The sequence below is a fragment of the Xiphias gladius genome, chromosome 1 (genome assembly GCF_016859285.1).
Source record: "Xiphias gladius isolate SHS-SW01 ecotype Sanya breed wild chromosome 1, ASM1685928v1, whole genome shotgun sequence".
Taxonomy (NCBI): domain Eukaryota; kingdom Metazoa; phylum Chordata; class Actinopteri; order Istiophoriformes; family Xiphiidae; genus Xiphias; species Xiphias gladius.
The window spans coordinates 30,686,001-30,711,298 of NC_053400.1; the positions used below are offsets into that span (position 1 = coordinate 30,686,001).

General features: G+C 47.1%; 2 protein-coding genes across 2 annotated transcripts in view; both read right to left on the reverse strand.

Moving 5' to 3' along the window:
- The window catches only part of slc6a5 (solute carrier family 6 member 5), a 19,953-nt gene extending 4,801 nt beyond the window's left edge, over window positions 1–15,152 (reverse strand). Inside the window, exons 1-12 of the mRNA XM_040125397.1 lie at window positions 14,664–15,152; window positions 13,096–13,243; window positions 12,504–12,635; window positions 12,205–12,378; window positions 10,403–10,553; window positions 9,541–9,673; window positions 8,013–8,147; window positions 7,775–7,878; window positions 6,528–6,652; window positions 6,210–6,322; window positions 1,798–1,929; window positions 1,288–1,387 (exon numbers count right to left, since the gene is read on the reverse strand). Coding sequence (XP_039981331.1) covers window positions 1,288–1,387; window positions 1,798–1,929; window positions 6,210–6,322; window positions 6,528–6,652; window positions 7,775–7,878; window positions 8,013–8,147; window positions 9,541–9,673; window positions 10,403–10,553; window positions 12,205–12,378; window positions 12,504–12,635; window positions 13,096–13,243; window positions 14,664–15,152 — 1,936 coding nt within the window. The remainder of the gene's footprint in view (window positions 1–1,287; window positions 1,388–1,797; window positions 1,930–6,209; window positions 6,323–6,527; window positions 6,653–7,774; window positions 7,879–8,012; window positions 8,148–9,540; window positions 9,674–10,402; window positions 10,554–12,204; window positions 12,379–12,503; window positions 12,636–13,095; window positions 13,244–14,663) is intronic.
- A 5,687-nt stretch (window positions 15,153–20,839) lies between these two features.
- Window positions 20,840–25,298, reverse strand: part of prmt3 (protein arginine methyltransferase 3) — a 55,037-nt gene continuing 50,578 nt past the window's right edge. Inside the window, exon 16 of the mRNA XM_040125569.1 lies at window positions 20,840–21,130. Coding sequence (XP_039981503.1) covers window positions 21,021–21,130 — 110 coding nt within the window. The 3' untranslated portion in view covers window positions 20,840–21,020. The remainder of the gene's footprint in view (window positions 21,131–25,298) is intronic.

Below are 25,298 nucleotides of genomic sequence, written 5' to 3' on the forward strand. Positions count from 1 at the left end.
CCGGGGTGTGGAGGTTGAAAGACAGGGGTAGATACCAGGCATGGAGGGTCTATGGGAGGATCCATAGGATCCAGCGTTTTTGGAGCCCGACCCACGCAACGGACTAACAGTCAGAATAGTATATAAACCTCGATGCATCCCCACCTTGACCTGGTAGAGAACTCTGGAGCACATAGAGGTAATTGCTTCAAATCTGAGTAAAGAATTTCTCGATCGAGGTAATGACATTTCGATGGAAGAGCTGATTTCAAGCAGAGTTTTTACCCTGAAAACAACAGAGTCTACGGGTGGAGATGTAGGCCAGTTAGTCCCCCAACATCAGGGGCCTTAACAAGAGATGTTAACTAAAGCTAACCACGTTAGCATTGGTTTGGTATGAACGTCCATGGCCCCCCTGGCGTATGACTCCTAATGATTTTGGCGACTTCCACCGTCAAGTGAAGGTTTTCCTTCGATCGAGACTTTGATAAATGACAGTATCTTGAGACTCTCTGATCTTTCCACAAGTGCCACCATCAGGCCAACATTTCCGTCCAACATCGAATGGGCAGCCTATTATGCAATTTGCTGAGGACGTCTGCACTTTCCACGGTTCAAACCTAGATTGGAAATTCCCGCTCTTTCATGAGTTTTTATCCTTTTAATATGCGTATTTTTTTATATTTCATATTAAATTTATGTTGTGACTATGAGTTGCTTCTGCAGTCGCTGCGAACCAAATTTGTTCAGGGGTAAAATTAAAGTTGATATTTCCATCTAGTGTACACATAGGGCCAAAATGTCAAGTTTGCGCACAGATCATCTCATTCAATAAGAGGTAGACTACCATGACATTTACTGAGCACATGCTCATGCTCCTTGGATAAATAAAACAACAACTTAACACCCCCTGACAATCCTGCGTTTCCGGACCTGTGGGGTGTTTGACTTCTCGCTTGCTGCAGCGATGTAGAGGCGCACTGCAGGACTCTGTGACATCCCTGCTGGACGCGGTTACAGGTACAAGAAAAGCACACTTCTGGCTACACCCATCAGAGACGCTGGGTGTAATCGGAGGTGAAAAAGGCTTGGAAGCGTCAACCAGAGAAGGCAGTGAAACGGTGTTAAGTTGCTCTGTAAGCTTTTCGATTCCAGTGACCCTGATGACCTTCCCTCCCATGTCACCCTCAGGACCGCTGCAAGAACCTAAACTGCAAGAACGGCAAGAACAACGCCGCGGCCTCTAGCGGGCCTCAGATGTCTCACTGGCCAAAGGTCACGAGATCGAACGGCATCAGCTGTACTCACCATAGAGGTAGGAAATCCCCACCAGCTCGAAGATCGCAATGATGACCAGAGAGTAGGAGGCCGCAAATGTGTCCACCAACTGCAGCATGTACATCCCGCTCTGTCACAAAGACACACACGGACAAGCAAAATCCATCAAAAACGCTTCAACGCTTCGTCTTACAGTGACACCCCTCCCCCTCCTCCCTCACGTTTTTCCACCTCTGGCTTGTCCATCATCACAACTTTCACACTGACTTGTACCGGATCATGAGACATGACATGAATGAATCCTTCTTAGGGCTGGATTTTGCCCTCTGAAGCTGTCTGGGGGGGATTCTAATAAGACTCAGCCTCTCTTGTTCCACTCCCTGCGCCTGTCCTCTGAAGGCCGCGACTTCGCTTTACATGCGGTAATCTGTCGGCTTATTCAAAGAAAGAGTCGCAGGGCACGGGGAGAATGCTCAAGTGTCCCCCGCAGTCTGACATCAGTGTGTACATAGATGTGTGTTTTTTGTGTCCGTGTCGTACCTCTGTGATCATGGGAAATCCCAGGATGAAGAAGCAGAGACAGCAGACCAGGGTGAAGAGCGGTTTGTGTTTCCTCAAGTATTTGGGGAACTCATCTGACACAGAGGTTACGATGGTCTCAATGGTGGCAAACTGGGATAGAGATTTGGGGGGGGATAAGGAAGAGAAAAAGCGAAAAATGTGAGGAGAGGGGTGAGCGGTGGAGATCCAGGGGTGAAAGGCATTTTTCCCCTGTTTAATCACATGTATGATGACAGATGTTTAATCAAGACGACGATCAACACATTGCATATTGGAAACTGTCCCTGAAAAATAACAAGAATGATAGATTCAATTCTTTTAAAATTTAGGGTTATCAAAAAATCTGTTTTAAATGCAGTTACAGGCTAACTCTATAAAAAAAACATCATAGCAGATCCTGATTGGGTGTCTCCACTGTAGAATTCCCGAAAATTGTCCAATCAGGCCAGTTGGCGGCAGCGTTTCAACTCGAAAGCCTCCAGTCAAGCGGGTCTAGCTCTTTTGAACGAGAGCAGCTGCCGCCTGTCAGCGCTTCCGTATCCAGTGCAGTGTGGCATCAGCCTTAAATTCACCCGGTAAACACATTTTAACGCAATTTCATTTATTCGAGAAAAACAAATGAGGAACATTACTGGAAGATTGGAAAACAAATTAGCATGAAGATTTTAGATTACAATGAAGAGACCTGACAGGTGGAGTGTGTCTGGAGATTAACAACGGTAACATCATGGTTAAGGGGGCTCAGAACCCAAAGGGCAGCAGTGGATGAATATACAAACAGGCACATTTAGGGGAGGTTGGTAGAGTGAGTGCTGGCACCGAGCTATCTGCCACTTCTCCGCTCCTCTCCTCCCTCCCGAGCTCCCAAGACTAATTTCCCGTCAACATCCCAAGCCTATTACCGCCGAGCGGATTTCTACAGCGAAGCCACAAGCCTGCTCCTGCCAAGGCAGAGTAACATCATCATTTGCCGTCACCGGTGACTTGTGTCTCAATGCGCCGCCCAGCGCCTTCTTCGGCTCAGCTCGGGAGCACCGCGGTGCACTCGCAAGTGTTTGCGCGGGATTGTACCTGGAGGGGCCTCTGGACTTTTAGAGACATCTCAGAGCCCGAGGTGTCTGTTCACCGAAGACACGTCAGGAATCGGTCGGCGCAGTAACCGTCTGAGTTTTATAACTCAGAGCTGTAGTGGTGCATGGGTTACATCGAAAAGAGGTCACTTTAAAGCTTCATTAGCTGATTTTTTTTTTTTTTGGCTGCTTGAGGGCAGCAAAACAGATTAAAAATACAATCTTGACATGCTATAAAAAGTCACAATGGCAAAAATATTTCTTATTTACACATCCCGCAGACAGAGCAACATCATCACTCCTTTGCAGCTGTGTTTGCGGCAACCACAAACGGTCTCTCGCCCACTCCCGAGGGAAATATCTAGCCACTAAAGGCTCCACGTTTATTCATTAACTAACTGCTAACTTTGTCCGTTCGCCGTTCGGTCCGGGGGGGGGGGGGGTTTCAGAGCTTTTTTTTTTTTTTTTTGCTGAGTACAACCCGCGTGCTTATGAAGACACGGTTGATGAGAGCAGTGCTTGCAGTAAACACCAAACAACAACTATCTGAAAGAGCTGAAGGGGAAATGAAGAGCTGGGTGATCATTCTCTGTGGGTTTGTCGACAACGAGCAAAACCTTTCACATTACGCATACACATTTTATCCATTGTCAATATGAAAATATTGACTAGAGCAGCTTTAAAAGTGAAAAAATTGATGGTTTTAAAAAAAAATATATTTCTAAAGCAAAATAATTTAGAATATAAACAAGATTCAAATGAATGTTTTTGATTTTAACAGGACTCTAGTCTTGCTGTTAGAGACAATATTGTGAAAAAAGCATGAAAATTGTACTCCCTCTATATTTATCTGTGAAATAGCACAACCTAATGAGAAGTGGCCGATGGCATATTGTCACATTCAAGACAAACTGCGAAGTTCAGTATATATTAATTCTGAATTCTGGGTTTCTCATCTTTAGTCTTGCTCCCATGTCCCGATTCAGGAGCTTGGAGAACAATAAAAACTCCTCCAAAAACTAGACGCTCTACAGAAGAGTCGTCATCGTTGGTCCTGCCACTAGAATGATGATGGACTTTTACAATGTTTAACTGTAATGGATTAATACACGGATCAATTTAAACGATTTCTAATTGCAAAACTGTAAATGTTAAACGTTAGAGTAGGAGGGAAATCAACTGTGAGATTGAACATGAAAGGCAGACACAAAACGACATTGATTTTTTTAAAAACAGCAACATTTACAAGCCTTTTAAAAATTGATTAACTGGTAAATGTAGTAATCTTTTCAGGTTTTTCACCCCGAGTTTTTTAGTGTATCCTTTAATCAATGAGTCCATAAAATGTCAGAAAATAGTGAAAAATGCAAATCGTCCACAGTCCAAGGTGAACCCGATGGCTGGAAACACCTTATTTCAATGTGCTTTGATTGTACTTAAAACCAAAGTTACTTCAGCGGTGTTGCTGCAAAGCTTTGAGGTGAACTTAGTTTCACTCACTCCATCACACAGACCCCCCTCTGCTCAAGTACCTGGAGAGTTGGAGCAACGTCTGCCGAAATCGGTCACAGTTGGTGGCGCGTACGGGTTGTTACGTTAACTGGGTCACTGTGTGCGGCGTCGATACATAGCTGGATGGCGCCCGCCAAGCTGAGCGTTTACTCTGCAGCGGGCTCAAGTCAAGAGGCTCTCGTTTCCGACAGAAAGACTGATGCTAATGTCGTGAAAACTACACAGGACACAGACTGTTCTTTGTTGCAGTCACAATAGAAACTGTGGTTTTCTCACAAACCGGCATCCAAAAAGAATTTAAAAATCCTTTCAGGAATAAAAAATTGATCTGAGGTTTCAATTTTTTTTGTTTAAGCTAAAACCTTAAACAAATAAATCCAATCCCTATAGCTCCGCTTATAAATATGATATTAACACTGAAACAAATGACCATGTGAAGGAGGTTGCTCGCAGTGATGTACCCAAACAGAATTATCACCAACTCTGCTAATGCAATGTTTTGTTTTGTTTTGTTTTTTAGCCTCTTTTAGCTCACTGTTTTGGTTTTATGGCACAATTAAGTTTGGTTCAGTCTTGTCGTCCCCACATCCCACTGCTGTTTTCAGCAAAAATGCCCCGACGAACCCGCCGTGCACTGCCTGCCCTGCGCAAAACAACAGATGCAGGATTGTCAGCAACCGGTTACTGAAGAAAGAGGAACACGTAACAGCTAAAGGGCCGGATGTTTTTTTTTTTTCCTCAGGAGTTAGTGGAGACCAAACTGGAGCTGAAACGAGAGTGAATGCCGTACTTGCACGCACCAGGCGGACAAAGACTCGACTCCAGAGGGTTGATAATGTTGCTCTGTGTCTGCCTGGCGTGTAATTGTACGTGGTAAGGCCCAGGAGTTGGCAAGGATGACTTGTTAGGGTAAGGGTAAGGTTGGGGTCAGTCAGTTTAAGCATCATAAAAACACGTCAGGTTAGGGTTAGGGATAAGGTTCGGGTCAGGTTACACAGGCTTCACTTCCCCCATAATCTACTCCCAAGCCCTGGAATTCACAGCAACCCCTTGACAGGATGTTGTGGAGCTCTTCTGCCCCCAAGAGGCCAAACAAGAAAATCACTATTGTAGGAAAGAGGGTTGTTTCCTCCTCTTGCCCAGATTGAGATGAGAAAAACTGATATTACCTTCATCTCTGTGCATCCACAAAAAGAGGCAGGTCTGGTAGGTGTTTGGCCTGTCTCCGAACAAAGGCTGAAGGCCGGAGATACCTGTAGACTAGCTCCATCAAAAGCAAAAAAAACAACAACAAACAAACAAAAAAACACACCTTCCAATATGGCCAATACTATCTCACGTGTTGTTTCTTGTTCTTTCAACATGTGTGTAAAGAAAGCACCGTTGGATCGGTCCGGTCACCATAGCGAGTTTCCAAGACACCATGAACAAAACACGGCTGACTCTTAGATGGATAAGTGGCGAGCTCGGTGGCTAACAAGACACAACAATGTGAATTAAAAAAATAAAAACTGTGGCCGGCTAATCACATCCTGGATTCTCTCGTTCTCATCAGGCTAAAAAGACAAACAGTTGTGTTTACAGTGATTCTTGGTTTTTTTCTGCACAAGCACAATCCCTGAAAGTCAGACTGAGGTCTGGAAGGCCGGCGCTTGCAGAAGGTGGAGCAGTGTAGATTTACCCTCATCCTTATCATAAGGACACATGATCCACACAAAAGTAGGACTACAACAATACACACACACACACACACACACACACACACACACACACACACACACACACACACATTAAAGGAGCAGTGGTTACCATAGTGTCCAGGCCAAGAGTCAGGAGCATGAGGAAGAAGATGATCGCCCAGAATGGAGAGAGGGGAAGTCTGGTCAGAGCCTCTGGATACACCACGAACGCTATGCCTGGACCTGAAACACACACACACACACACACACACACACACACACACACACACACACGCGCATTTATATACAACCAAAAAAAAGCGCGCGCACACCATCTCCGCAGCAGGTGAAAGGATTAAAGTGTACAGGTGTGTTCCGGTGAGCAGCCGGCGGCCCGCTGCTGCTGATGCCGCCGCCGCCGCCGCCGCCCGCCGGTCTGGTATCTTACCCTCATCCGCCACCTTCTCTATCGGCACCTTCAGCTCGTGAGCCATGAAGCCGATGACTGAGAAGATGACGAACCCGGCGAATATGCTGGTGGCGCTGTTGGTGCACGTCACGATAACGGTGTCCCTGCGAGGAGAGAGAGGAGCGGGGGAGGAGGGGAAGAGGGAGGCCAGGTAAGCGCCGGGATAGCAGACGGGGGGGGGGGGGGTCCGACAGTGCCCTCTGGCGTCGGGAATAAAAACTGTCTGCAAAGCAGAGGCCTCTGAGAGGCGTTTACGGAGGGGGAACACAAGGGGGCGCACTGCGTTAAGTTGTAAAATGTTTCTGTTATTTTGTTCACCCAGTAGAGAGAAGGGAAAAAAAAGAAAAGAAGCACAAACTGCTGCCTCTAAAATAGGGTTGAACTAGCATGCCTCAGGCAAAAATGCATGGGGGGGGTTTAAATGTCATTTCGTTTATTCTGCCCCGTTTTAATGTGTCTGGTGTTCATGCACGGCCGTGGAATGGGGAATGTGTGTGCATCAAGTTCGTGGCGGGAGCTTTTCTGAAGGTAAAGTAAAACATATTCACCAGTGTGTGTGTGTGTGTGTGTGTGTGTGTGTCAATAAATATGAAGTCACAGAGGAGAGTGTAGATCAGCAGCTTGCCAGTCCTAAACCAATGTCCAATGTGATTTCTAATGTTTCAGATTAAAAAAATCACAAGAGATGTAGAAGTTTTACTATGGATACGATTTGTGAAGGTCTGCAGGTGTTTTGCAATTTTAAAAAAAACCCTTTGTGTGTTTTGGACTAAGTGCTGCTCATACACTTCAGCTGTGTGTCTTTACACGAGAGAATCAATATCATCATCTGATCGGATATTTGACAGCGAGGTTCCAGGACTTTAATCGTGGAACAAACAAAGAAGTACTACCACTTAAATCATGAGCATAAACGGCCGGATTTACGAGCCAACAGCTGTTCAGTTTTTCTGAAATGATCACAATGCTGTATATTCTCACATTCTAAACATATACTCATATGTTATGTCTTCATCTTAAACCGGACAGATGTTTGACAGCTACACAGACAGTTGCCTGATACTTTAATATTGTTTAATATTGTTTAAAGAAAATAAAGAAAACGGTGAACGGCTGGCTGCAGAGAGCGCCGTTTAATTATGGACACGCAGGTATAGTATCGTGTGTCTGGGGTGACGCTTTGAATTCTGTCTGCCGGAGGCATAGTTTGCCTTCTGTGCGTTTACCTGTAGCAGTTATTGTGGAACTTATTGTAAGAAGAGAGAGTGATGAGGCCTCCCCAAGCAGCCGACAGAGAGAAGAAGATCTGCGTGGCTGCGTCTTTCCACACCTGACAGAAGACGAGGGAGAGAGCTGCAGGTAAAGAGCAGCACAAAAGGAAAAGGAAAAGCCAAACACTGGAAAGCTTCTTGCCCTTTGCAGAACGTTGCTGTGCACGGGATTAAACGAGCAAGCAGCGGGTACCTTTGCGTCGCTGAGTTTCTCCCATTTCGGTGTGATGAAGTAGAGGATGCCGTCGGCGGCGCCGGGGAGGGTCACTCCTCTGATCAGAAGGATGACCAGCACCACGTAGGGAAAGGTGGCTGTGAAATAAACCACCTGAGCGGAGAGAGGGGACAAGATGGAAAAAAGACAAGTAACAGTGAAAAAAAAGCTGTTTAATAAAACAAAACACTGGAAATCAGGTGGTGCTAAAATGGGGGGGGGGGCAGATTTTTTGTTCATGTATATGTATTTAGATTTTTTTAACGTTTTGTGTTTTTTGTCATTTTACATCACAGTGAATGGTGCCAAAGACCCAGTGCATCTATACACAGAAACTCCCTAAATATGACAGTAATATCTCTTAGGCAGCACGTTTTTGAGAGATTGTTTCCCGTAGATTCCAGCTCTCTGAAAAGACCGGCAACTTCTTGCTACAAGAAATGCCCACGTTTACACGATCGCTCTCACAAAAACCATTTCTTCCAGGTTTGAGCTTCGTGTACAGCATCCACGCAGCTGCTGAGACCTGGGACTCTACCTGAAATATCTGCTTCAGTCTCAGGGGCGTTGCATGTCATCAATATGTCCGGTAGCGGGCGACATGATACAAGGGGGTTATCTGAACTGTCTCCAGCTCCAGATGCAAGAGGAGAATCCCCAGACTGCCACATGAAAGGTGGCTGCCAAATGAAGTGAAATTCAGTTCCAGTAATCTTCTTACTTTTTCTCTGTATTTCTTCCTTCCAACAAGAGCATAAGATTCTCCCTTCCAGACAGCATGTGTATCTGGTGGTGTACTGTGGTTTTGCTAAGGCAAGGAACCCCGCCTATATACATATACATATACACACACATATCTATATATATATATATATATATACACACATTTTTTTTAAGATTCCTATAAACATAATGTTAAAGTGTAAGAAATCATCTGCTTTAATTGCCTTTCCATTTACACTTGCAGTGCAAGGTTACAGTCAAAGCACGAAAAGGCTTATAAAGCCGTAGTGTTATCTGTCTTAGGTCTGACAGCATTTTATCTGGTGAAAATATTAAAATCAAATCTACGTCCTTTCAAATCCCCCTTCGCATCTACTTGGGTCAGTTGTGTGAGGGGAGACAATATCATAGTTAAAAAAAAAAAAAGGATTGTTTTCATTTCTCTCAGTGAAGAAAACAAAAGAGGTTTCAACTATTTTAAATAAAAACATATAACTTTATATATTCAAGGCAAAAACCCGAACCCAACCTGAGGCCTCCCAGAAAAACCGTTTGCGTGAGGAGCAGTTCTTCCCCTGCTGGGGACCAGCAGAGCTCACTTCCTGTATGTCACACATTCCATCACTAGGTGGCACTTTCACTTTCGTGGGGTGGGGGTGGGGGGGTACAAAGTGCTAATGGAAAACCGAATACACTTCCAGCGTCGCCCCTCTGCAGCCGCTGGCTCAAGGAGCAGACAGCAGAGACCGGGGGACGGTCTGGAGTCTGGAGTTTTTGCGCCTACCTTTCCGGACGACTTGATTCCTTTGGCCAAGGAGGCGTAGACGATGAGCCAGGCCAGGAGGAGGCAGCCCGCCAGAGGCCAGCGAATGTCTCCTGGGTATTCGATCCCTTTAGAGATGTGCAACACATTGTACCTGCAGGTGCGATGCAAACGGCAAAACTCAGCCTGGAATCTACCAACACTTAAAACAATAAAAAACAAACCTGTACACTGCCAATTCCCTTTCAGCGAGTCATTTATGTTTTTTGCACGAGTCTTAGTTTTTCGAGAACAAGCGACAAAATCTGCTGGTGCAGCAAGATCCCGTAAATCTGTTCCTGACACAAATCCACTTGATTTTCAGGTTTTTCTGGGGTCGGGCCTCGTTTTTCTCACACTCTAGTGCAGAGGGGAGGCCTTATCCGGTCCTGTTATACGGTACCGACACTCATTTCTAGAATGTAGCTGAAACAAAACAGCTTTGGGGGAATTTCTTTGCAGAACATTGTCAGTTCAATCAGTTGGAAAACTCGGGTTTTGGTGATAAAATAATATATATATATATATATATATATATATATATATTTAAAAAAATTTTTTTTTTTTTATCTGCATAAAAACAAAGATTTGGTGGTCCTCTTCTAGACCAAACATTTAGGTACTTTGGCCACTGCCAGATGTGGCTGTTTTGAAGGACCTAGAAGGCCGAACATCTGCATGACATGAGGAAATATCAGATTGTTTTCCCTCATCTGCGGAAAAAAGGGATAAAAAAAAAATTAGACCCGTAAACCAAACTGTACAGGTCTATTTTTTTTTGTTTGTATTCAATTTGAACTCTACGTCAAACCGCTGCTCCTCGTCGGGCCGACGACCCACTCACTTGAAGTACTCCTCGCTGGGGCTGACGTAGGTCTTGTTGCCGTCCACGGTCATGTTCAGCAGTTTCGTCAGGTTCCCCACGGCGTTCGCGGACAGACAGAGAGACGAGTTCCTGATGGACGTGATGTTTCTGTCCCGCAGGATGCACGAGTCTGTGCCGAATCAGAAAAACCGACACGGGTCAGCTGGGAGAGGGTTTACCGCCAGCCCAGGTTTCTTTCACGCCGAAAGCGAGGTGGGGGTGAACACGTGGGCCGGATTCATAGGAGGGAGGCCGCCCGCAACGGTGCGCGCAGCGCGGGGCCTCGGTGCGAGCCCTACTCTACCGTATTAGACTGAGGTTTTTTGTTTTGTTTGTTTGTTTGTTCTTTTAAATGCACATCCAGATGCGCACAACAAAAACGACCCAGTGCCTCATTTCAGACACTCTGAAAAGAAAAGGTTTGGGAAATCGGTTTCTGCCTCCGACTGCACAATGTTTCATCCGGACAAAACCAGGCAAAAACGTGCGGTCGAGAGTCGATGTTTTTTAATGACCCACATCTGGCAAACTGCGTTTTCAAATGCATATAAGATGCAGAAAAATGTTAATGCTGCTTTGCAGTCGCAGACATTTCAAGACAAAATACTTCAGTCCCTCGATGCTGAGAATAACATCCTGTGTATTTTAATTCAACACACAAAAACAGCCCAGCCGCTCAGTGACAGAGAAAGACAGGTTTTTCTGCAACTGAACGGGGTGGACAAAATAACACAAACTCCTTTTGTATGACAGAGCACCGAAAAATATGGCCTCGAAAATGACCTCATAAATAAACATTTTTTTTTTGTCTGAAATATAATTGAAGATCATAGGAGGCACAACACGAGCCCGAGCATCACACTGCAAAGGTGTTCACACCATTTTCTCCACCCCACGCTACACGTGCGGAGCATATTAATATGTAACATCATCCATGTAGTTTCTATCTTTTCGTTAAAAAATGTGATGGTTATTTTAAGTTACCTGTGTTGCAGATTTTTTTTTAATGGCCAAAGCTTCTGCTTTTTGTTATTTTCCTCATTCATGAGAGAGAGAGAGAGAGAAAGAGAGAGAGAGAGAGAGAGACCACAGTGTTGAATGGCGGTGCAGATCGTGTCGCGGCCAGCAGGGGTCCGTCTCGGGCCCACCGCAGCACTGCAGCAGCGCGGGTCTGTACAGTAAATTTGTCAAGCAGGCACTTTTTGTGCTGAACCCGCAGGACGGCCGAAGGCAGGTTTCACGCGGAACGGACGGAATTTCGATTTTCATCCGACGCAGGTCGACATTAGAAACGCCCCCCCCCCCCCCCCCAATAGTCAAAACACCATTTTACCCCCAATGTCATTAAGATCAGACCCACGCGGACGGATACAGCTGCAGGCTGCAGCTGTAAAGGATTAAAAAAAAAACACACAAAACAAAACTGCTGAAATCCGTCGTTATCACACACAAGACGGATCGAACATGTACCAGATGTTTGTTTCCGATCATCACCTGTCACACCGGGGCCCGCCTCGCATATCAACCCCCCCCCCCCAGTCGTTAAAATAGACCAGGCCGAGTCGTGATCCGAAAGTTGAGGCGCGTTTTGGGAGTGAAAACGCCGCAGAGATCACAGGTCAGGATTCACTCTGCGGCAGGACACCTCAGCCGGGGGGAGTCGTGACGCATTGCGCATTGCGAAGAGCTAGCTGCTTTTAGTGCATGTCGCCGTAAGCGTGTGTCTGCGTGTGTGTGTGTGTGTGTGTGGAGGTGTGTGCGTGCGGAGGTGTGCGTCTTACCCAGCAGCAGCATGTCTTTGTCCTTACATTCCACCGTGTTCCACTCATTCCTACAGTTAGCCCATGGCAGTGAGCCCTTCAACGAAGCGAACAGGTAGTACAGTGTCCAGCACATTATAATATTATAGTATATGGCTATCAAGACAGATATTATCAACATGGCAATCCCGCAACCTAAAATAAATAAATGAGACGAAATATATGAATTACTCTTAAGAAAAAGTAGAGAACTCGTGAAGATAAGAAATGAGTTTTATTTTTGAATGTGTTCCTTCGGTCGCTCAGTTGGGGCAGTTTACCTTGCAGGGCCGGGATGCACTTCCACACGGACACGGGCCCCTGGCTGGCGAACTGGCCCAGGGACACCTCCAGCAAAAAGATCGGGATCCCGGCAATGCCCAACATTGTCAGGTAGGGGATCAAAAAAGCCCCTGCAAGGGGGGAGGGGGGGGGGGGATTAAAAGGAGCGAAATGAAATATACAGCGACCCTGCATAGCTCTCATCTGCTGGAACTAGGAATCATCAGTTATCTGTAAATGGTTTCGATAGATCCATAATAATAATAATAATAATAATAATAATGCAATTTTCACTGTTTTCCTTAATAATTTAAATTATTTTGTGAACTTTCTCCTATTTTTCTTTCTCGTTTTTGCTAAATCAAAAATAATCAGGCCTCTATAAATTATTATTATTATTTTTTTTTTTTTAAATCCTAGTTTTAGTACAGTATTTTTTCGCCTGGCTACAGGCACATGGGCAGAATCGTGTCAGTGGAAACAACAGGACATAATCCAAAAACCTGAGGCGTTAATTCGATTCTCCTGAGCTGATTTCTGTCGTTTCTCATCTGTGCCAGCAGTGCGAGGCCATCAACCCAGAGCTCTTACCTCCGCCGTTTTGGAAGGCAAGGTAGGGGAACCTCCACACGTTCCCCAGTCCCACGGCGTAGCCAACCATGGACAGAATAAAATCCAGTTTATTGGACCAGTTTCCTCTGGCCTTGTTCTCGTCTCCCCCCTCGTCATCGTCGTCAGCCTGAGAGGAAGACACATCCATTCACTCTCCAAAAAAAAAACAACAACAACAACAAAAAACCCAAACCAAAACAGCCTCCTCACAATAGACTACCAGCGAGCACGGGCCCGAAAAGCCGGATTTCATAACCGGGTTTGAACGTCGCGGGATTAATCTCGTTCACTGTCACAGATGCTTTTGACTATCGGAGGGTTCAGCAGCAGCAGCAGCTTTCGAAAACGAGCAGCCTGCGCGTGAGGCTCGTCTCCAGCTGCGCTCGTGAGACCATTATTGGCACCGAACCGCCTGGAAGGGGACGTCTTCAGTCCCAGATGCAAAGATTTAAAGAAGAACAACAAAATAATTCCCTCTAATAAAAATGGAAGCGAATAATGACAGAAATGTAATTACAGCGGCCCGGTAGGATCTGACTGAGCACGTTCATAAAAGAGACTACGTGAGATTCAGATAAATAAAGGACACCGTGCTGGGGGGGGCTGGATTAACAACAGTCCGCAGTCTCGTGTAATACGGCGCTGTCTGTCGGCCGGGTAACACCTGGGCTACGAGGCAGCACCGAGCTTGTCTGCTGGGCGCAGGGAACAAGGAAAATACCGCGAGAGTTTGATCTACCCCCCCCCCAGCCCCTCGTAATCAAGCGGGAGGTAACCCCAGCACATCAAATGGCTAACATCTAGAGAGACAAGTAGTGTCCTCACTCCGCGCCGGATGCTGGTGGGGTTCATCATGGCACGGATTCACGATCCACGCCTCCGCTTCGTTGCTCGTTTGTTTTGTTTTGGTTTTGTTTTAACCCCGGAGATTTAGCTGACATAAGCGGGGCTGAAAGCTCCGATGGTAGGCCCCCATCAGACCGGCCGCGCAGAGCCGGGACGCCACATGGCCCAAGGGTCCACCCAAAGAGGCCCCTTTGGCGCTTGACCCATCGGCTTTTACGCACGTTGGTGCAGCGCAATTGATCGCCGTGTTAACACAGCAGTGCACATGAACCACTGCCGTGCGGCTCTGGGGGGAACTTTTAACACCGCCTGAATCACAAAGGGGGGCAGTTGAATCCTGGGCCACCGCCTTCTAAAGTTAGTTAAACAGCAATTATTTTAAAACATCCCGGCGTGGAGGACTTTGGGCTTATGGCCCCATTTTTAGGCTTTGATTCTAGCGCCAAATCACACGTGCTACACATTACGGCCCAGCACCACAGCCCCCCCCCCAAAAAAAAAAAAAAATCACACAACAACAGCACGGATCTACTGAAGCTCTGCATGGCGGCGAGAGCTCCCAGGGGTTTGCACCTTCCCTGTCGGCAGACGGCAGGTTAATCCAGTCGGCTCTCTTATCGGCGGCGCACGGAAACATCCAGCAGCTCCGCTCCCAGACCGACCGCTCTCCGTTACGGGAGCGGTTCGTTTAGCTGACTTACCCCCGCCAAGGTGCCGGGTTGAACAGACGTGTTCCCATCTGTTCCCAGTATGATGGTGGTCTGGCTCATAGCCGTCCAGTTGCCCGCGGTGTTGTTCTGCTCCGCGGTGGCCCGCAACGGGTCGCCGTACTGGGCGGACCCACCGCGGGCCGAACCGGCGGAATCCTTCCTGAAGGCCGAGTTGACGGCCACGGATCCGGGGACGGCCGGCGCGGTGCTTTTAAACGTCCCATACGCTTTATTGGCGTCCGCTTCTCCCGGTTTATTTTCCGTGGGACAAAAAGTTTTGCTCTCGTTGCACGGAGGCGGCGGCTGAGGCGCCGGGTGAGGGTGAGGGGCGGGCGGCGGGCATGCAGCGGAGTTGTCCGGTTTGTTTGTTGTAAGTCCCGCAGCTCCGTCGGGCTGCTGCGTCGGGATGTAGCCGGTGGGCGCGCTGGCGCTGGCCGGTTGTTTGGCCATGTCTCTCTGGTCGGAGAGATCCTGGAACATGGGAGTCACAGATCAGCAAGACAACAGGCAGCAGAACGGCAGAAACCGTGAAGCTAGGAGGCTCCTGCAGCCCATCTCTGCACTGGGACTAAAAATGCTCGATTCTCTTTCTGCGGCGTTTTTCTGCAGCATGTTCTGGCTCTGGCTGCTCTATAGTTTCGGCTCACAGTCTGCCGGGTGTGCTGGCGTGTGTGTGTGTGTGTCTGTGTGTTGGAGGGAGGGTGGTGGTGTGTGTGTGTGTGTGCGTGTGTGTGTGTGTGGGGGGGGGTTGCTTTGCTTCCCCAGTTCTCGCTTTCTGCAAGATTCTTTAATTTTACGCCCCATTTCCCCCTCATGTCATTCAGCCACACACATCCACTGATTTTTATGGGCAATAGACAAGCTGCTGCGGGTCTGTCGGTGGCTCCGCTGTCCCCGGCAGGCATGCGAGATCCCCGGCGTTACAGCAGTGAGCGGACCCGGGGGCGGCGGAATTACAAATGATTCCCTGAAATGTAGCTTTGAGGGGGCGGGAAAGCAACCAGGGAAGCCTCCAGATTCTAAAAAGGAATGGGGGTTATTTTAAAAAAAAAAGCAAAAAAAAAAAAAACAACAGCTCTTGATTGATTATTGCTTAGTTGTGTTGTTAATTAGTGCGGGAAATAACTAAATAACTGCACCTGGCTGTAATTGCTTCTATTTAAACGAATAAATAAGAAGTTAGGAAATGACTAGATTAGATTAACCCCCCCCCAGTTTAAAATTTCAAAAGCCAGATAACAGGCTCTTACAAAAGAAAAAAGAAAACAAAACAGGCCGATTGGAAACAGAACGAAGTGAAGAAAGTTTCTAATGCGGAGACAGAGCCGCATTTCAGCACCACGGACAGCGGAAGTGGGCTACCCGACGTGCCAAACTGCGCTTTAAAAAGTGTCCAATTAACACGAAACCCGACTGAGGACAAGCGGCTAAGACCGACGAGGCTGCAGGTGGAACAAGTAACGAAACAGACACTTACCATTTTTTTCCTTTTTTTTTCTGCAAAGCTCCGCTGGCAGGCTGGAAACAGCTGTAAAGGGACGAGGAGAGGACTGGGAGCGGACTGGTTGCGGCCGCGCAGAGCACCGCGTGCAAAGCTTTTCTATGGCTCCGTGGGAAAGACCGCGGTTTGCGTCAGTGCGGAGCAAGGTGCCCTCCGCGTGACATTTTCTTGATAATAGGAGTGTGATAAATCGCCGGCCCTCGGTTTCGGATTTTTAAAGGGGACAACCGAAGCCAGGGCGACGGGGGGCGCGTGTGTGCGTGCGTGAATCGCGCGCGTTTCTGGTTACGCACGGTGCATGCGTGCGCGCTGGCCGGACTCTCTCAGAGCTGATTAATACACTTGTCTCCCGGGGTGTGCGGGCTGCCCGCACGCACGCACGCCCCACGCGGACGCGACACACGCGAGCCTGCGGGTTCGGGATAAAGATTTTCAGCTTCCGCCTGTGATTGGAGAGCAGCTAACAGCGTGGCGCGCATCGGCGCCGTGCTGGGTCGGGTTTCTCCGGTACAGTCACACTTACAGTGGCCACTCCTGGGAAGGGGCCATCTGCTGTCTCGGTCTTCCGGAAAAACTTTGCTCTTTTCCCGGCATCCACCTTTAGGCCTGCGGAATGCAGAAACTCGACTAAAGGCAAAGGGCGCGTTTGTTTTTTTAGTGTTTATTTCAGTTCTTATATATCAAAGACGAGGCCGGTATTCTGTAATATTATTGTGCATAGACAAAAATGGAACTTTAGGGACTTGCTGAAGTACGTTTGACGGTTAAAAACCGTGTGCTAAAAGTGGTCTGAACTATAAATAGTTTTTCCACTTGGCGGGTTTTACGCACGGCGCGCTCCAGGCTCTTGCGTCGCCGCTAGTGATGATGATCAAGTTTAAAAAAAATAAATTTTAAAAAAAAGTGGGCGAGGTCTTTATATGGTTAGTTATTCGTTCAAGTCTTACGCAAGAAGGAGGCCTTTTTTTCCCCCTGATATCACGTGTGTCAGGAGGAACCGGAGCCAACCGCTGGAGCCTGGACCGGAGGCGGTGACAGCGGAGGGGACGAAAAAGGTGGCCTGTACCGTGGACTGCGAAACACTGCATGGCGCACCCCATTGTGCGAGGCTCCCCACAAGCCGATAATGCGTACGCAAGTTCTGTGTGTGTGTGTGTGTGTGTGTGTGTGTGTGGCGATTTACCCAACAAGCGACCTCCACAGTCTCGTCAGTCGAGGAGAACTCGTTGGATCTCTAGGCCTCCATCCAGTAGACCTGAGGAACTGAGGACAAAACACACACTCACACACACTCACACACTCACACACTCACACACTCACACACACACACACACACACACACACACACACACACACACACACACACACACTGGGCTAACACAGGGGAGGAAAATGAATTTCGTATAAAAGGTCCAATATTGACACTTTGCGACAATATTGGACTGTTTTTTGCTTAATGCCGCGAAACAGCTCCGGGCCCCTCTCCTTTGGCTGACTGAGTCTGACCGGTTGTACATGGGACGCTAATCTCGGCCCTGACAGTCCAATTACAAATGTGTTAACGAAAATAACCAGTTAGGCCAGTGCGTCGTTGCCTAGCAACCGCGTCGTTTAGCTACCCAGTGTTTGAGAACGGGCGGTAAAGCCGGGCCGAGCTTCGACAGATAGGCCTATAAATAAATAAATTAATTAATTAATTAATAGAAAAAAAAAAAATAATAATAATGTCAAAGTCTCCCTATAAATAATAATAATAATCATCATAATCATCATAATAATGATAATGTCAGAATCTCCCTATATATAATAGTAATAATAAAAATCATTGGCCTATTTAATTGATGTTTTTATCCTAATAAGATAAAATCATTCGGCTAATTTTACGTCCGTTAACTATTCAGTCAGAGGACTGCCCAACATTCAAGAACTACATTATCATTTCAAAATAAATGTTTTTATCATGTAGTTAAAAGCCCCCACCTCGACCCTGAGAGAACAACCCCACGGGCCGGTGTTTCATTAGACTAGGGAGCTAAAATATTTCTTAATTTTCTAAAATATAAATCCTCATGGGCGCATCGAAACAGTGCGGCCAGTGCCGTTTCCCTGCCGGATGCCCCGTTCCCGACCTGCGCCGATCTCGCGCCGGCCGAGCAAGGTCGGAGGCGGCCTCCCCGCTAGGGGTCCGTGCGGTTACAGCGGGACGCGGCAAAGTCCCGCCCCCCCCCGGGGCCGTGCGCTTACTATGCACGCCGCGCTCTCCCTCTCTCCGCTTGTAAATCCCCGTCCGCTCCAGATAAGGGGCTGAGGCGGGAGTGCTGGCCGCCGCCTTGGGTTTAATTACATTGTCAACAGAGAATAATTGTAATTGATTTCTGCTCCTCTGCCAGAGTCCGCTGAACACACGGACTGACAGTGCTGCGCGCGCACACGCACACGCACACACACACGCCAACACTTCCAGCTTGGATTCTCATCGGGGTTTTTTAAAATCTTTCATGCAAAGAAGCGGCAGAACGTGGTTTGCAGAGCTTAACACACATGCAGCAAAATGAAGGCCACGCGCATCGGGAGGAGAGGTTCCACTGGCTTCTCGATTTCGGTCTCTCAGAGAGGAGAAGGCCTCCTTGCAGTTCTAGAGGACCACCGTCGCGAGCTGCGCCTCGCGGACGGGGTTCCGGGGAGTCTCCTCGTGCTCGTTAATTACCCGAGCGCGTGTAATTAATGGATCGCTCCCACTGTCGCCGGAGTGATAAGACGCCGCATCCATCCGAGGCGCCTGGAAAGCGGCGATTCGGCGAGGGGGGGGGGTCATCCGGAGGCCCGCGGCTCATCATCATCATCATCACCACCATCATCATCAGTCCTGGCTGACAGAGACTTCACGCGTTACACCTCGTGTCCGGGCGCTCATTTGCGCGGCTGCCTCGGGAGGAGCAGTTCAAATGTCCCGTATTCGTACTAATAATGACTGTTATTGAATGACGCAAATTCCCTTCACGCAGCAGTTTCATATTTAAGGAGAATATGAAGCAAATTTCTTCAAACTCGTGGGCTTTTTTCCCCTCAGTTTAGAAAACACCCCCCCCCAAAAGGTGTTCACAGGGTGTAGACCAATTAGGGGCCACCCCGAAGAAATACCCCAAATAAATGTGGTGTAGACTGGGTGCGCATTGCTCATCTAAAAAACAGGCATTTGAACCGGTTTTTCGGAAACTCCAACTTAAGTTAAAGTCAAACAAGGTGCCGCAAAGAATTTGGACTTTTTACACGATAAATGTTTAGAGACGCCACGAAGCAGGCGGCAATGCCGTAACTGTGTCTGTGTTGCAGGCCACCAGGGCCAACTCCGTCCTTAAATAACAGGTTTTCCTTATGAATACGTTAAAAGGCACAGTGGGTCTCCTCAAAAAAATGAATGGCCGCCTGCCAGACCATTAACACCATTGAGGCCTTCTCAAGAAAGAAAAGAGACAGCTTATATTAAAAACACTGCCAACTCTTCAGTTCCAGCTTTTTTTGAATCGGACCCTCGTCAGTTGTATGAAAGACACGCATCGTCGTGCAAGAAGCCCATCAGGAAGTGTCAACACAGCATGGTGCTGCGGGAGGTCAGAGCGTTAAGGCTTTCAAAGGGTCTGTGGAGATTCACCTCGGGTAGAAAAATTGAAGCTTTGAAAAAAAAAAAAAAAAATTCAGTGGACTGTGGTTGAGGAGTTGACGAGACCTTTGAGATGTAACAACGGTCCCGCGGATAGTTTCCTTTCAACCTCGCCCTCAAAAAGACGCACACCTCTGTTCTTTTGAGCTCATGCGCTGTTGGATGTCAGCACACAGACCCAGACTGCATCGGCCCAGTGACAACGAGGACATGGCCGTAGTAGCAATGCATTAGAGGAGGTGGACTGGCAGATCACCTGTAAGACGGGGCAGCCAGCTCCGCCTCCTCACAGAGGACTACACTTTCCCCAGAGTCCACGATTCATCATCGTCTCAGGCAGGGAAGGAAGGAAGGGAAAATCTTTCATTATAAGCAGAGTCGCTCAGTGAAGTATGCAAAGAGGCTCCAGACAGCCTCCTGAAATCTTAAGTTCGTTTCACATTGTCCCAGCAAACTGGCGGAAGATGGATGATGCCCGCGGAGATCTCGCGCGGCTCAAAGTAGGACAACGAGGAGGAGGATGTGGAGGGAAATGAGGAGAAAATACTCGACAGAAGCACGAAATCTCTCCAACAAAGAGCTGGCGCCCGGTTCCTCTCAGTGTTTCTCTCGTTTGTCGGAGATTTGAGTAATGGTGCGGGGTGAGAGTGGTCCAGACCACTCACAGTAAGTGTGGCTTTGCAGGCCAAAAGTCATTTAAGGTTAAAACTGGGCTAAACTGGATATAAACAGGAAACATCCGCAGACATCCGGGTTATGGATAACTGTTTTTTTTTTCAACACTGCTTTTCTGACTGTATTTCAGTTTGAAGTTGGGACCAGCTTCAGACTGAAACAGATTAACGAATGCCCCCGAAACAGGGACTGTATGTAAACTAGAAACCCAAAAATGTCCCTTTTCCACCACATTCAGCCACTGGACCTGGAAATCAGCAGGTAAGAGCTTGCTGCAGTTTCATCGTGTTAAGCATATGCTTAAGAAAATACACTCACATGGAGGGAATCTCGTACATTATGTCTTTTATTACAAGGCACAGAAACAATTCTAACATCTGAAACATCCAAATCGAGTGTTTAAATTTTACCTGGCATTTTGTGAATACGTGAAAGGTCACAAGAAAAAAAAAAAGAAAAGAAAAAAAAGTGGGCTATATCTGCTGAACGTTGTATCATGTGTTGGCTCGGGTCACTGCAGGCTGTAGGTCTGCTTCCTGCCTCGGAGCTCAAAGGTGACCAATAGCGAGCGAGGATCTTTCTTGTTTTTACGCACGGCGATCTTTCCCTGGAGCTCCTCCCCTGATGAAGACAGCAAGGAGAGAAATATACCAGCGTCAGTGGCAGTGCACGGTTCGCGATACATTGGAGACAGGTAAGCGCTTCAACGGAGAGTCCCCCCCTCCTCCTCCGTGTCTGAAAGGCGTGCTGACCTCAGCGGTCGGCCGCTGTGGGGTCCAATGAAAATCTGGCATTTCGACGCGCTGTTGGCCCGGTCTCTTCTGTCAACTGAAAGTTCCCTCTGAACAAGAGGCAGGACTTTGTTCAGCCAAACGAACTTAAAGATACTTTCAAGTGCATTCTCACACCAGGGTTTTGATATACACTCGACAAAAAAAAAAGAAAAAAAACATTAACCAAATGTTCAAAGAGAAATAAAAACATGGCAAAACGAGAGGATAAATAACAAGAGCACAGTGACAACAACAAGGATAAAACAACAAATCTGCTGCCGGCAAAAAAGACCAAGGGATGATGTAAGACGGAGAAGAGCTGTGTTTACCCTCCGTTCTGTCTTGAAGGGTTTCAGTCAGGAAGCATTTCTAACAACGATGGAAAGCCCCTTATGTCAACACACTGCGTGGGAAAAAAACAGAACCAAAACCAGCGATGTGTCTGTTCACCCCTCAGTCGTTCATGACACTCCCGGCTTGTCAGCCCCAACCCCAGTAATTTCCCACAACAGCTGGGCCCTGCAGGTTTTACCAAACGTAATTCAAACGGAACTAAGTAGAGCATTCGTTGGGACCTACGTTCAGCTGCGGATTAATACTCATCTGGTGCACTAATGATGGTAGCAGGACTGTATGTTGGCTTGACTCAAAATAAACTACAGTGCCCATGTTCGTGGTAATGAAACATGTCACCCAAAGCAACAGTGGAATGACAATTTATATAATCTTGTATGTCAGGTTATTCATGTTTGCCGTGCACTTTTTCCCCCAGTGGGTGGATTTGTTTTTCTTCCCCCACAAAGTTGAAGTGAACAAATCTAAATAAACCTAAAACAAACCGTTCCTCCTTTTGATGTCCCCCTGATAACCGTCCCCAGCACAACTGGACCATAATTTCTATGCCTTTATGTCAGACTACAAAAACATCAAAAGGCAGGAAAAAAATGTCCCCGAGTCAGATATCGATCAGTGCGTGTTCATAAAGAAAGTTAAATTAATAGCTGCTCATGAAAAGAAATCGTCCTGCTGCCTGGCGGCAGTGCAGTGCTGCTGAGCTCAGGCCGCCGCAGCATGAGGGGAGACGCACTGGCGCTTATAGAAACGATGGCGTGTATAAAGGGAATGTATGTTAATAAGCACGGTGGTGTGCGAGTGCGTGTATGTATGAACAGACCTGAAATCTCCAGATGGCGGCGAGAAGGAAGCGCATTTACAGTAGGACGCACGAGCGATCGGGAGGCCGGGAGAAGACGCTGGTGATTATGATGCATAATGACTCTGATTAACGTCACGTTTGACCACTGGAGGTAAACGAATGTTTATCCAAACGGCAAACGAGCATCCTCTCGCCTCCTCCTCTCTGCTCCTCCTCGCCGGAGGCGAGGGGGGGACGAGGACGGAAAACGCTGACCGTGGCGCTTTCTCCAGCGAAGCTTTCTGTCAGGTCTCACTCGTTACCATGCCAACGCCGCTGTCAAAGAGTACACCGTGGGTGCTGTTCCCAGCGCAAAAAAAACAACAACCCAGAGCCGAACAAATGAACAAGAGCTTAATTCTAAAGGAACATCAGTGTCACATTTGGGTGCTGAATATCAAGTGCCTTTGTCGGTGAGGTGCTAGACTCCCTCCTGTCGCCTGTGTTAAACCTCAAAACTCGTAACGTCAGTGTCAAACTAATGTTACAAAGTTATGTAGAGCACATAAAGCCAACTAGTGACCGAACCAAAGGCGGACGCAAACAAGCGGACAATAAGCAGGCCCACGACCTCAGGCTGTGATCCGCCTCAAGGAATTAGCAGTCGTACAATACGACCAGGAGCCAAGCCACGGCATGCCTTGAGGGTAATTAGAGAAATATTAAACTTGATAGATGCTAAAATGGGGGTGTGACCTTCCTTCCTAATTCTAGTAAAGGCCCTGCAGCATTGAATAAGTTAAGGCGGGGAAACAGATGTACGCTGTCCGAACAGATTTAATGACCGCCTCAATGACTTTTTTTTTTAAAACATCAGTAGACGTAAGTAATGGCTGTTTGACTCATCAGCCGTCACCAGCAGCTTTTTGCTGTAGCCAACACACACAAACGCTGCACGGCTTGAAAAAGATGTAGCCTGTTGTAAGAAACTAAGAGACACTCTTCTGCCCCCTACTCCATCACCAAGTCAACGAGCCACGTCAGTGGTCCACGCCGAGTACGCAAGACAACCCGACTGTAACAGAGAAGGTCACTAACACACGTCTGGTTCGCGTTTTCGTTGTAGTTAACGATGGGGATCTTAGTATAAAGGCCGATGTGTGGTCTGTGTGCATCTCACTTATGGGATTCTGACGGACAACTCACATCTCCACAACAAGAAAAAAATCCACTGGAATCAGCCAGTGGGTTCAGCTCCTCTTCCTCGAGCCAACCCTTGTTCCAGATTTCAGGTGGTGCTTAAGGTCACGTAGATCTCCCAAAAGTAGCCAACGCAAACGGCATCTACAGCGGCTTCAGAAAGTGTTCAGGCTCCGTCACTTTTGGCACTTTATTGTGTTGTAGATTTCATTTTAACTTGATAAAATTGCCACTTTTGCTCATCCTTCAACAATCAATAACCCATAATGAAAAAATGAAAACAAGTTTTTAGATATTTTGGCAAACTGATTAAATATAAAAAACTGAAATCTCTAATTTACAAAAGTATTCAGAGTCTTAATTCAGTACTTGGTATAAGCCCCATTAGCAGCTTCAAGTCCTCTTGGATAAGTCTCTACAAGCTTTGGGCAGTTTATCCCGTTCTTCCTGGCAGATCCTCTCGAGCTCCGTCAGATTGGACGGGAAGCATCTGTGAACTGCTGTGAATCTTCGGGTCTCCCCACAGATGTTCTATGGGGATGAGCCTGGGCTTTAGAGCTGGGCTACTCAAGGACGGACTTGTCCTGAAGCCACTGCAGCGTTGTCTTGGCTGTATGCTACAGAAAGTTCCTTAGACTTCATGGCTTAAGTTTTGTACTGAAATGCAGTGTGAATAGTGAACACAGCTTCCCTCCCAACTTGTCACACACGGACAATTGGTCAGGACGCCTTGGCAGGAACTGTGGGGCCATATCTACACACAGAGCTGTGTGCCTTTCTAAACTATGTCCAGTCCATTCAATTTGCCACAGGTGGAGTCCAAACAAGTTCCATACACATTTCAATTATAATTAAAGCAAATAGGATGCACCTCACTACAATTTTGAGTTCCCCAGAAAAGGGTCTGAATACTTTGGTAAATGAACGAGTTCAGTTTTCGATTTTTAATAAATTTGCAAAAAAGTTTCACAAAAGTTTTTTACAAAAGTTTTTACTTTGACTTTGTGGGTTATTGAGTGTAGACTGATGGGCAAAAATGGCAGTTTTATCCATTTAAAATTACAAGACAATATGGTGTGCAACAAGTTCCACCTGGTTTCATAATATGCATGACTCAAATAGTAGAGTAACAATATTCTAGCCCTGCACAATTTCTGTATATATTCAATGTCTATGAAGACAAACACTATCCAAAAAACAGAACCCCCCCCCCCCCCCAAAAAAAATGTCTCTTCTTTGCATTCACTTATTTTATAGGAAATGACACAAGGGGCCTCAATTTCGCGCTAGCTGTAGCCTGGTAACAGCAACAGAGCCTGGTGCTCATGGGAAGCAGCGGATGGCTGCAGTCAAACTCAAGTTGGCAAAAGGCTGATAAAGGTCAAAGGAATAATTGCCTGACCTTTGGTAACATTTCGTTAAAAACAAAACTGACGGAAGAAAAAAGAGGTTTGGGACAAAAGACAAAAATAACTCTGAAGCAAACTGTCCAACTAATCCCATATGTTTCCGATAAAAGTATTGACACATACAAACAACCTCCGATGGAGTGTCTGTTCAGTCTTGGTGCGACTATAGCAGCTCAGCTGTAATCAGTCAGACCAAGCTCCCCATGGAAGAGGGCCTCGGTGCCTCCAGTAAACTGGCCACTCAGATGGGAAGAAAGAGCTAACCATGTGTG